General features: G+C 41.7%; 1 protein-coding gene across 1 annotated transcript; it reads right to left on the bottom strand.

The window, feature by feature from the left end:
* Positions 1 to 3,923: 3,923 nt before the first annotated feature.
* gper1 (G protein-coupled estrogen receptor 1) lies at positions 3,924 to 6,402 on the bottom strand. The gene is made up of 2 exons (XM_086184785.1): positions 6,343 to 6,402; positions 3,924 to 6,223 (listed from the first exon to the last, which is right to left on the bottom strand). Exon 2 carries the CDS (start codon positions 6,067 to 6,069, stop codon positions 4,963 to 4,965), a length of 1,107 nt encoding a protein of 368 aa, XP_086040911.1. The 5' UTR covers positions 6,070 to 6,223; positions 6,343 to 6,402; the 3' UTR covers positions 3,924 to 4,962.
* Between the last annotated feature and the right edge of the window lie 5,937 nt (positions 6,403 to 12,339).

The following is a 12,339-nucleotide window of genomic DNA, read 5'->3' on the forward strand; positions in this document are numbered from 1 at the left end:
AGATAATCTCAGCGATGTTTATCACTCTAGACAGAAACCTGTCATCAGCATACTTTGTCATTTTATCAGAGTCATTGGTCGCCCTTTACGTTTGCCTGTGAGTTTTACAACTATTTAACAAATGAAAAGTAGCAAGGGCCTGTGACTGACTATTAAAACGCCACTGGATCCACAAACTCCATCATTGAAACTCACCTCCATCTTTCATACGGCGCCTCACACGGCAAAGGAGAGGTATTAAAAAAAAAAAAAGTAATTTCATCTGACTTTGTTTCAAGTAAAATGCTAAATAAGATATTTTCAGAGGCTTAATCTCCGGAATTGTAACTTTTTTGGACGTTCACTCAACAATTATGATATTTAGTTGATTTGTACATCTGTACTCTCTAATTTAATACATTAGTGAAACTAACAGTGCCCTTTTTCTGACATTGAAACTGAGTTCTTAATTCAACTTGGCCTTGCTATGAGTAAAGATGTCATGTTTCATCCACCCTCATTACCACGCATGAGGGAACAAAGTACTGGGAATGTAATTCAATATAGTCTATCTGTCTAATTAAGAAAGGAATCTCTGTCTGTCTGTCTTTCCCTTGATTAGCTAAACAGCCATTCATCTCAAAGTTGGCGTGTGCGTCGCAGATTCTTGGTTGTTTAGGTGAATCCGGCTCACTTTTGGCTACCAAAAGCTGTCTTTCTTCTCTTAGTTCATATTCTGATTCTGACTGACATTCTTCTTAGTCAATCATCCCGGCAGCTTTGGCCACAAGAAGTTGTTTCCGATGCCACAAGTTTGTTTGTTTGTTTTTTTGGTATTTGGTAAGTATTGTTGGATGGCTTTCAGGATTCTATACTTTAAAAAGGGGGCGGAGCCTTGTCATGGTGACCACAACAGCCCCTGCAACAACAGGCACTGCAGTGATGTGATTAAATCCAGGACATCAATACTTGTAGCTGTGAAAAATTATATCTGAATCCATCCATCCATTGTCCTCCGCTTATTCCTACAGTACATTAAGGGTCGCGGGGGGGGGGGGGGCTGAAGCCTATCCCAGCGTCAACGGGCGAGAGGCGGGGTTCACCCCGGACAGGTCGCCAGTCCATCGCAGGGCCAACATACAAAGACAAACAACCATTCACACTCACAGTCACACCTACGGTCAATTTAGAGTATCAATCAGCCTCGTCCCCAAATTGCATGTCTTTGGATGGTGGGAGGAAGCTGGAGTACCAGAGAGAACCCACACAGGAACAGGGAGAACATGGAGACTCCACACAGAAAGACCCCGTGCTCCAGTCAGGGCTCGGACCCGGAACCTTCTTGCTGTGAGGCGACAGTGCTGACCACTGCACCACCGTGCAGCCATATCTGAATCCATGTCTCATTATAATCATAACAGCTACCCATCCGTCCATTTTCTATACCACTGTTAGCTGACATTGGGCGAGAGGCGGGGTTCACTCTGGACAGGTCGCCAGTCCGTCGCAGGGTATAATTATAACATTCTAATATTTATCTATCTTGTATTTCTGTATCTGTTCTACTACACAAACTGGTCAGTGTCTGTGTATTTTGTACTTTAATGTGCGTGACGTTCAACTCGGCAGCCATGAACATCATCATCTGTTTGCATGAACATGTGCATCCCCCCCGGAGGATTGAGTCATATTATGCAAGAGAACCCAAGTTATTGTATGTTTTGTTTAATGCTGCACCACTCAGAGGAAATATGGTGAATGTCAGCGTGTGGGGGGGGTCACACCCTTTTTCCTTGCAGTGACGTCAGTTACCACAAACCTTTAACCTCCTTCAGTAGACTCAGCTGTACACACAATCTGCTGTCAAGCTCTTCTCACAGCGTCTTCGATGCGTGTGGTTGTATGTCTGGGCGTGAACCACTTCATGTGCTGCTTAAATGCACTAAGATCTACAACATCAACTGCTTTTGAGAACAAATTAAAGGGCAAAACTGAACAAGAGCATCCGAATGATTCTCTGAACAACGAGGATACAGAGGAAATTGTTGAGCAGTGGAAATTTCATGCCGGATCATCTTCGGTGTCAACATTACAGGACAACAGTTTTTGCATTTTTTTGTAAACCTCTAATAAACAATTGCACAAATAATCCTCCATGCGGCTTTCCCAGGCTACTGGGACTGTTACAGCTGCAATAACAGCATGTGGTTTGGACACAAACATTATCTCTGGCTGCTTCAAGTACAAACACAACTCAGGCACACTGCAGGCCCACAAGACACTGATGCACACTCTTACGTATGGCTGAATAATCACTTCTAGGCTGTGGTACAATATACATCCACCCGCATCGTTTGGTTGGTTGTTTTGTCAAAAATGGGAATGTACGGTGGAGCATTGTGCAGTATGTTTTATTTTCACATTTTAGGTTTGCACTTGTGGATAAACGAAGGGTCCATTAAATTTTTATGGCGGGTTTCATGGAACCGTTGCTATCAACAGCACCGACATTTTTACACTGCACCTGTGTAGCCTGGTAATCAGCGTTAAATTGACCTCTCATCAGTGCATTTATGTTTAAAAGGATTTAATCGCATTGTAAGTGATGCTTTGGTCTGCAAGTCGAGTGATCTGCAGACCAAATGATTCTGCAGCTTCTCAGACTGATTTTAGAATATAAAAGAGAGTTGACTCAGTTCAAGATAAGAGAAAAAGCAGCCCCAAATCTGTAGATGAAGAATGTTTTGTGTGGGAAAATGGCTAAATGCGTTCTCTGTGTGCCATTCATCAGTGTGCTGTAAGCTAAATACAGGTAGAGAATAGAGATTGAAGGTGTTCCTTTTTGGGACTGATGTGTTTACCGTCTGGTCCTCTGGTGGCAGAACAACACCTGCCTCTTTGCTTTACCATCATGCTAACTTAAACTGACAAATGGAGTCATCTTTGTCCTGACTGGCCTGCTGCGATATAAATATCTGCTGTCAAATTTTGAAATTCAACCCCAGAAAACCCTCTTGACAGATGATACATTCATTCTAAAGAGTTAAAGATGTAACTAAACCATTCTGTCTGCAGGATTAAGCAAAAATGAACCTGTTTGATTTTAAAGAATCCTGTCAAGTTTTGGGGTAATACACTCTCTCTCTCTCTCTCTCTCTCTCTCTCTCTCTCTCTCTCTCTCTCTCTCTCTCTCTCTCTCTCTGCATGCAGTAGGAGACTCACAGAGACCAGCAGTAGCTAGTTAGCTTAGCACAATGAATGGTAGCGGCTGAGCAATCTTGCATAGCTCCTACAATAGTCAAAGACAAATACACTTTTCTCCAAAACAGCCTGTTCCTATATAAGAAGAAGTCTGGTTGTGTATTACATTTGTCATGAAATAAAAATTTAAATGTGCAAGTCATTGGAATTTCTAGAATAACATACATACATGTAGCCAGAAATATATATTTTTTAATTGCAGCAACTCTACAAAACAAATCATTTTTTTGAAGACAAGAGGAGCGAATACTACCGCTAACCATGGCTGACTTTGCAAGAGAGGATGAGGAGGAGTATTTTTTGACAGGTCAAAAACTGTTGGCTCTGGAAGCTGGCAAGTTGGAAGTGTGCTATAAACCCCATCTACTGTAATACATTGTGCAAAGCTAACTGGTGCCTCAGCTGGTCTCTGTGGAAAAAGTTGGTGTGTTCCATACAGGTAGAATAATGAAAACTCCATCCATCCATTTCTATACCGCTTGTCAGTTAAGGGTTGTGTGTGTGTGTGTGTGTGTGTGTGTGTGTGTGTGTGTGTGTGGGGGGGGGGGGGTCTGGAGCTTATCCCAGGTGACGTGACACTGGGTGAAAGGTGGGTATGTAAAAAAAAAACGACTGGTGGCTTCAAACACTGTTTGAATAAAATTTGTTGACTGTAGAGTCAAAAACATCGTCAAATTCCTGGAAAAGTGTAACAATTTCTTTATTCTAAAAATAAAAACATGTTCCAACGAATATCAAGCTGTACATAATGCCACTTTTCTTTCCATAGAACAAAAAGAGTGAGCTGAGAAACACAAAGCACAGTAAGATTGTAGACAGCTCCTCTTCACCTATTCTGTATCCCAACTGCAGCGGCGCTTTATTGCTTGATACACGTTGACAGTCAGTTCGCTTCATAGTGATATTGAAGCTCATGGCAGGATAGTTTTTCGCTAAATACCGTTGTTTTATGTTAAAAAAATAATCTTATGCATTGTACAGTACGTGCAAGTTTGAACTGAAATCCAACAAATTGACACCTTATTCAGCCAATGCATGACGCTTTCTTTAAAGATGTCTGTTGATGAATGCTCCAAAAAATCAGAACAGATTTATTTTGTTGATATCAAACTGTAAAATAGCTGTTTATTATATCTCTTACACAGAAACTCTTCTGAAACTATTTGACCTTTGCCCATTTGCTGCACCTCAGAGGTCGATGTTGACATTTTTGCACCTTTTTTACATTGTATTTACTGTCGCTTGCATTGCCACTCAGCTAACTCTGTGAATAATTGACACTAAATACACTTAAGAAACACGACCCATCATTTGGATAAACATGGAAATAGAGACGGCTGACAAATTAAAGGAAAAAATCCAAAGGTAGTGTTGTTTTCCTGGATGACATTGACCCCCTTCTATAGGGCGCGAGGGTCACTGAATAGTGTGATATTAAAATACGAATCATTTATTTCATTTATGTTTTCCTTTAGTTTGTCACCCGCGTGTAGCTTTTAAGTACTGTACGTGAATTCATTATCTACTACAAATATACACGCTTTCCATCATTTGAGTGTACATTCTTGGTGCTTTGGTGTTTTTGTTCAGACAGTGAGGAGGGTTATTGAGTCAGTTCAACAATAAAAACAGTGATGAAAGAAGGCAGCGGTAATATTTCACGCAGGGTGATTTATCACTGATATTAAGAGCTGTCGTTTGTGGCCTTCATCCTGGTAGCAGTCACACCTCTGACACTTTGGTCCTGACAGGAAGTTGTAAATCGAGGCCGTGGTGGCAGAAACGATTGACTACTGACCAGCTGGCTTTCTGCTTGATGAAGAGACGGAGCTTGTCCCTGAAGGTTTCTCCTAGAAAGCTGTATATAATGGGGTTGAGGCAGCTGTTGGAGAACGCTGCCAGGTTAACAATGTGGCCTGTGAGTGGGTAGTCATGCCACAGGGTGGTAGCAGTCCTCTGCGATGGGTCAGCTGTGCCCTGAAGCAACTGGATGCTGATGAAGACGTTCTCTGGCAGCCAGCAGATGAAGAACACCAGAACCACCACCACGATCATACGCAGGGCTTTCTGCCGCCGTGGCCACAGACCACGATGCTTTTGGGCCCTCATGAGTATTCGCCCAATAAGAGAGTAGCATAGACCAATGATGGAGAAGGGCACCAAAAAGCCAATGGTTACCTCCAGCCACTGGATCTCAAAGACATTGGCAAAGCAGAAGTGCAGCTCTCCTCTGTGCTGTGTCTGCACAATGGTGAAGGGGAGAAGGGTGGCCAGGATAGAAGCCATCCAAATGAGGCTGCAGCTGAGCTTGGCATGTTGCATAGTCCTCAGCGGGCTGCAGCTCATGGAGCTTGCCAGGGCAATGTATCGGTCAAAGCTCATCCATGTGAGAAAGAAAATACTGCTGTACATGTTGACTTGCAGGAAAAGGGACATGAAGGTGCAAAGGACAGCGTAGTCGTAATACTTTTCGTTCAGATTGAAGACCTCGATGAGGGAATCGGCCACCAGGATGAGGTCCGCCACAGCCAGGTTAACAAAATAAAGGTCAGGGATGGTCATCTTCTCTCTGTGGTTCAGGTTCACCACCAGGATTAAGATGTTGCCGATAAATCCGATGGGAAAGAGGAGGATTGTGTAGAGGCAGGACAGGAACAGACCAACGATGTAGGATTGGTATTTGTCTGAGTTTTCTATCAGATCTGTAGCGTTGTTGTACTCATACGACGTGTTCAGCTGTTCTGTGCCGTTGACGTATATCCAGACCAAAGAGGGTGTCTGCACTTCCATACTGACTGTGGTTGGACTGTCTTGAATCGGAGACCACATGTAAGTCACCTGTAGCTGCTACATTGTTGAAGCGTGCTGATTCCCAGGTGTGTCTCTCTAGAGGTTGAATCATCTATGCTGCGTTGCTGACACAAGTCAGGCGAAGGTGAATAGTTTATGGTTGCTTTGACTCCATGACGACGTCAAGATTCATCTACAAATAAATTCCAGACACAAAACAGAAGCTCCTCCATGTTTTAAAAATCACCTCTGGCCTCTTTTTTTTGTTTTTTTTTGTTTTTGTTTTGTTTTCTTTTTAACGTGATGACTCACATGGTGCAGATTCTTCAATCTGTGGACCTGAGATTAGAGGGTGGCTTTCTTTCTCCTCTTTTGTGTCACCTGATTTGAGCGCTGCTTTGTCTTTCCAAGTCCATGCATCTTTATTCAGCGAGCCTTGGCCAGAGACGCTATTACAGTGACACCTGAGCTGTGGAGTGGAGAGGAGAAAAAACACCTGAGCATACACAAGAGAATAAGGCCCAAAGACTTGAAACATATGTGAATTTAAATTGAAATACCATAACAGCGCAGTACGTGTTTCAAGTCTTGATCAGAAGAAAAGAAAATGTGGATGAAGTAATTTTGTCATTTTTTTAGGACGTCTGAAATGGACGGCAGACGTTAAAGTAAGTACATTAAAATTCAAACTTAGACTTAAACAGATGCATTGAAATCCTCCTTTAAAACCCGCAGCCATTTGGAGCTCACTAACCGGGTTTGTCCAGACTTGCTGACTATGAAATGGTGAGATTAAAAAAAAGAGAAAAGAACGAAAAAAGATTACGAGTTGTTAACACTGAACAAACCGTTTCATGGCTTCACGCTCAATCTCAGTTTAGGTTAAGGACGTTTTCACAGCAAGGTTTTTCAAGGACCACGTTCAGGCCCCAGGTTGACAGAAAGAAACTGCATTCTGTATGGCAAATATGACCTTTGCAAACATCCACAGTCCTTAGGGGTTTTAACTCCACCGGAGGAAAATCTCTGCAATATTAATGCACTAAGAGTAACAAACGTCTTCACAGCCTGATTCAGCAGAATGCGTGAACACTAACAGCATAACAAGAAGTTCACATGGAAGCAAAATGTCTCCTATAATTTTTTATAATTTTTAATCAAACCATATTCTCCAATAAATGGTCAATATCAGCACTAGTAAGAAATAGAATTTCTTTTTCTTTTTTTTTAGAGTATGATAGCTAAATGAAAAATGATAACAGGTACGAGCAGAAAGAGATTGATAAATAGATATATGATCAAATCCTAAGCTCCTACCATCCACGCATTTGAAAAGTTTGTTTTAATCTCATGAGCATGTTTTCATTTGCATATATTTTCTGACCAAATCACCTCGATTGATCTGAGCTGTGGTAATCCTTTCAAAAGCAAAACTTCAAGCGTGTTCTTAAAAAAAAAAAGAAAAAAAAAAGAAACAAGGAGCTGGATTTATGTGGCATGAGGGAATATCCCATCTGCAATTGACTCAAAACGACAACATACTGATTGAAAATTAATAAATGCATAGAGTAAATTCAGTCTATCATATGCCATTTTACTGTAAAATGCCATTTGTAGAACACTATTTGTATTGTATGTAAAGCACAACGCAGTACCTAGAAAAAGTGAGATGTAGTGATTCAAAACAGCACTTACTTTTTCAAATGTGGGATTTGTTGCTCCTCCATGCTTATCCTGTGCAGAAGTCAGAGAGCCTTGTAAGAGATTTGTAAATCCCATGTCCAGGCTTCTCTTCTGCACCACCTGCTGTTTGGCCCAACCCTGTCTGGAGAGGAGAGGAGGGTGGGAGACAGAGACGGGTGAGACAAGATCTGTCACCCACAGTTGGTCCCGATGCCTCATCAGACTCTGTGAGCCCAGGTGTCTCCCGAGAATCTAAAAAGATCCAGATGTTGACCTGACCTATTTTAAAATAAATCACAATTTGGACAGCAAAAAAAAAAAAAAAAAAAAAGGTACGGAGTTTGTCTTAACCGGTTGTTGCCATGGAAACCGCACAAATGTTGTTGTTAGTTTTTTTTTGCAGAATTTTTCCACCTCTGTCTACCTCTTACTCTTAAGGGATGAGTAAACATGTATGTGACCTTTCTTATTTTCCCCATCCGTAGACTGCACGGGATATTGATTCCTACATGACACTGATCCTCGTTCCCTCCATGTTCAGTCTCAATATTTCAATTCAGTGCAGACAAAGATTAAAATATTTGCCTGGGAGCCTTCAGTGTCAATGAGGGGGAGACAGAACAGACTCTTTGCTCCTGCCCAAGGAGCAAGATTAGCACTAATTACTGCACTAATTAGATTAATTTATGATGTGTGGTCTTTCTATGCAGTCAGTACGTGTATGTGTGTGTGTGTGTGTGTGTGTGTATATATATATATATATATATATATATATATATATATATATATATATATATAAAGAGAGAGAGAGAGAGAGAGAGAGAGAGAGAGAGAGGGTGATATCTTAATATCTCTCTTGTTCTGTTGTCAAAAATTTGAGGAAGTTCTCTCAAGATGAACAGAAGAGTCAGTGCTGTTATCACGTTTCAGAGGTATGAAGGCAAAACTGGTTGTGGCATCACTGAATATTCAAATATTCAGGACGACAAGTCACGTCTCAGCCTGGATATCAATTCTCTGCGCTAAGTTTGCGCTGCTTCTGCTAATGTGTTGCTTCATAAGATAACTTACCTGCCCACAGGTAGTGTCCGTTGAATCATATGTCATGACATCACCTGTCAGCTTGGAGTCTCCAGACTTCATTTTTTGTGTTTAGCTGTTGGCTTTTTAATTACTGCCTAAGGGAAGATTGGAAGAAAAGGGAATTCCTTGAAATGAAAGTGATTTGAAGCCCAAATGGAGTCAGAATGATTAAATAATGAAGGCCACATCCGACAGATGGGTCAAACACTGGCTTATTTTGGGGGGTGGGGGGGGGTGGAGTGGAGAGCCTCTTGCCAGTTTGAGTGCAGATGGCACACAGCCTCACGTCTCGGACAGGCTGATTTTAGACAGCCAGCAGAGCAGCAGAGAGAGCACGAAGGAATGGACGAGGTCAGTATGGCAGCGCTCGTTTTTGATGAGAGGGAGGTCAGCAACTGAGATGAAAAAAAAAAAAAAAGACAAGAGGAGGAAGTGAAAGGTCGCACAGCAAGCCAGGTCAGCTACCTGAAATCTGTGACTGAGTCCGCATGACTTCACACAGATGAGGGGAAAGTGCAGATGGAGGTGAGTCGACTGGAGAGGTGCTTGAAACAGTCAAGAAGCAGGAAAAGGAGACTCCAGCTTTCCCTGAGTCGCGTCGTCATAAGAAAGGGAGCATTACTCAAACACAGCACGTAAGAATGTCTAAATTTATAATATTTGGTTTATCTTCAGGCAAAAATAGAACTTAATCGTAGATCTTACAGTTAAAATAACTTTTTATGTGATAGAACTGTTTGAAGTCCAGAAGAGAACAGAGTCATGTTATTACCCTGTCGTACCTAAACACACCAACAAAAAAAGGGCTAAAAATAGAGTTTCATCTGGAAAATGTTCATCCTGATCCCGAGAAGAATGTCTCAGCCAAGTGAGGAACTGGTCGCCGTGGTTACATGGTCAGTTTGTCCTCTACCCAATTGAGCCATTCACCATTTGTCTATCTATCTTGTCTATTTTGGATGCTAAATAAATGAATCTGACAGATGTGTGTTATGACATGGTTCAAACACATTTAATTCAACTGCAATTTTTTTCACCACGTGCAAAGAGGTTCACCCACTGTGAAGCGTCTAATGTGTAGGAAACATGATTGGGCACAAAAACAGCACGTCTTCTTGAAGCACCAACTACCAGTCAAAACACACGATTTAAATATTGTTAATTTATTGCCATTTGAGTCAAATAACTGATATGTAATTATCCTTATGATCCCTAAATGATATACAGTGGTATCTGCTATTATACATTAGCTCCTACAGCACAGGTGTCCCCAAAATCTCAGGTTTTCAAAGGGAATTTGGCATTTTCTGTCCTGCAATGCCAAACTCCCTTTGAAAACATCTAATTTCACACTTGAAACTTCTTAAAACTTAAAAAAGAAATCGTACTGCTAAAAAGCATGATCATTTGTGATTGGACATGTTGTTCTTGTAAATTCGGCTCAAAATTTCAACCTTGTTATGTGTTTTTCTCAGCAAGAAGGTTCCGGGTTCGAGTCCCAGCTCAAGCATGGGATCTTTCTGTGTGAGTCTCCATGTTCTCCCTGTTCCTGTGTGGGTTCTCTCTGGTACTCCAGCTTCCTCCCACAGTCCAAAGACATCAAGAGGGGACGAGGCTGATTGATACTCTAAATTGACTGCAGGTGTGACTGTGAGTGTGAATGGTTGTCTGTCTCTCTATGTGTTGGCCCTGCGATGGACTAGTGACCTGTCCAGGGTGAACCCCGCCGCTCACCTGAAGGCTGCTGGGATAGGCTCAAGCCCCCCCATGACCCTTAACAGGATAAGCAGAAGAAAATGGATGGATGATGGATGGATGGATGTGCTTTTCTAGCCTTGTCATCAGTTGATGAGAAGCAGTCCAGGCAACAACAGTCGAACACATTATCGCATCATAAAAGATGACATTTTATTGTTGTGTATATTTTTATATGTTAATCCCTGCTGGAAATGTGTTTGCATTATTTACTTGGATTATTAGTGAGGGAGATGTGGTGCAGGAGAGTTCTTAATTTTGACAACTTGATCTGAATTTGTTCCATGGATTTCATTAGGTTTTCACTTTTCATCATCATCATCACTTTTTGTTCTTTTTATTCTGAACTTACATGCTGTGCCTTGACATGTGAGACCTCTCTATCTGGGTTTATTTGTTGATTTGTTTATTTGTTTTAGTTTCAGGTTGCACTCCCTGTTTATGTCCACTGGGTGGCCCACTGGCATAAACAGTGAATAATATTTGACAGGAGGGAGAAGGTCTGAGTCACTGCTCAAACACTAGACAAATGAGCGATGTGAGCGAGGGGATGGTTTATGAAAGTGATTTTCTGCACCATCAGAGCATTAAAAGGTCAGGGCGTCATGGATTTTGTCTTATGAAATTGTCTAGACAGTCGTATACACATCTAAATATTCTATTATGCGGTAAAAGGCAAGCGAATGTTTGGTTTTTGTTGAATAATGAGCAAGAAATCCAGTGAAACACTTGTATGAAGGAGAGTTTTTATCGTGAGAAAAAGAAGAATCTGGTGACGTCTAATGAACAAGACAGCATTACTGATGTTATTAATGGGAAGTTGTGTGGTTTAACTATTTGTGGTTGGGGGAGTGAAAGTGGGAGGTCTAGCAGAGGAGGGGTACAACAGCCTCATCTGCCTCCACTTACCAGTCTGATGTGCTGCTGGCTCCATCTCCCACAGCCACAACCACAACCTCTGAATGGAGCAGCCAGAACAGTCCAGCTCCTCGGCTGCGCTTCCAGGGCCGTGTTTGATATTTAGCTGATGCTAGAATTTTATCGTTAGTGTGTTTTTTGTTTTTTTTCCCCCTAATTTCTTCTTTTCTGAAAAGGGGGGGGGGGGGACAAAGAACGTGATTGTCAGGGGAGGAAGGGTTGTTTATTTTTCATGCATGTTCCACTTGTCTCTCCAGATATAAAGTGATGTGGTGGGTCAAAGATGAAAGCGCCTTCCTTCTGCTGGAATCATTACGGCCGTAGATTTCAAAGTATGTCAAGGGTAGCGTGTTACGGCCCTGAGTAGTGGGCTCAGGGCCGTAACATAGCATCAGGTACATCTGAGAGGACCAATCGCTGAATAATGCTCTTCCAAGAACAAGCATGACCTGGATTGAACATGTGGTCTTCTCTCCGTGCTCTCAAACCAACAATTTAATCGGATAATTTTGTCAAATTGCACTCTTATCCTGTTGTTTTGGGTTTTTTTTAAGTATTTTTTTACCGCTCTTGTTCTTTGACTTTATATTCTGCACAAAAAGCAAAACATTTTGTGTGAAATCTGGTCGACAGCCAAAGGAAACACTTCAAGCCACACGCCAAATGTTCTGACTACATAGGTGGTCTGACGTTCGATGCTGCGCGACTGAAGTTGACCCTCATACTTTTGGTCTGGCTGAACTTCTAAAGGAGAAAAACAACAACAACAAGTCCAATGAGGCACATTAAAATCTGTGCTATGTCAGCGTAACCTCAATCCCAGACAGATGCTTGTTCAGTTAAGAGCTTTCCTGGTAAACTTTGATTTAA

Source organism: Aulostomus chinensis, chromosome 18 (genome assembly GCF_037954235.1).
Source record: "Aulostomus chinensis isolate RoL2024-O1b breed Wild chromosome 18, RoL_Achi_v1.0, whole genome shotgun sequence".
NCBI classification, from domain to species: Eukaryota; Metazoa; Chordata; class Actinopteri; order Syngnathiformes; family Aulostomidae; genus Aulostomus; species Aulostomus chinensis.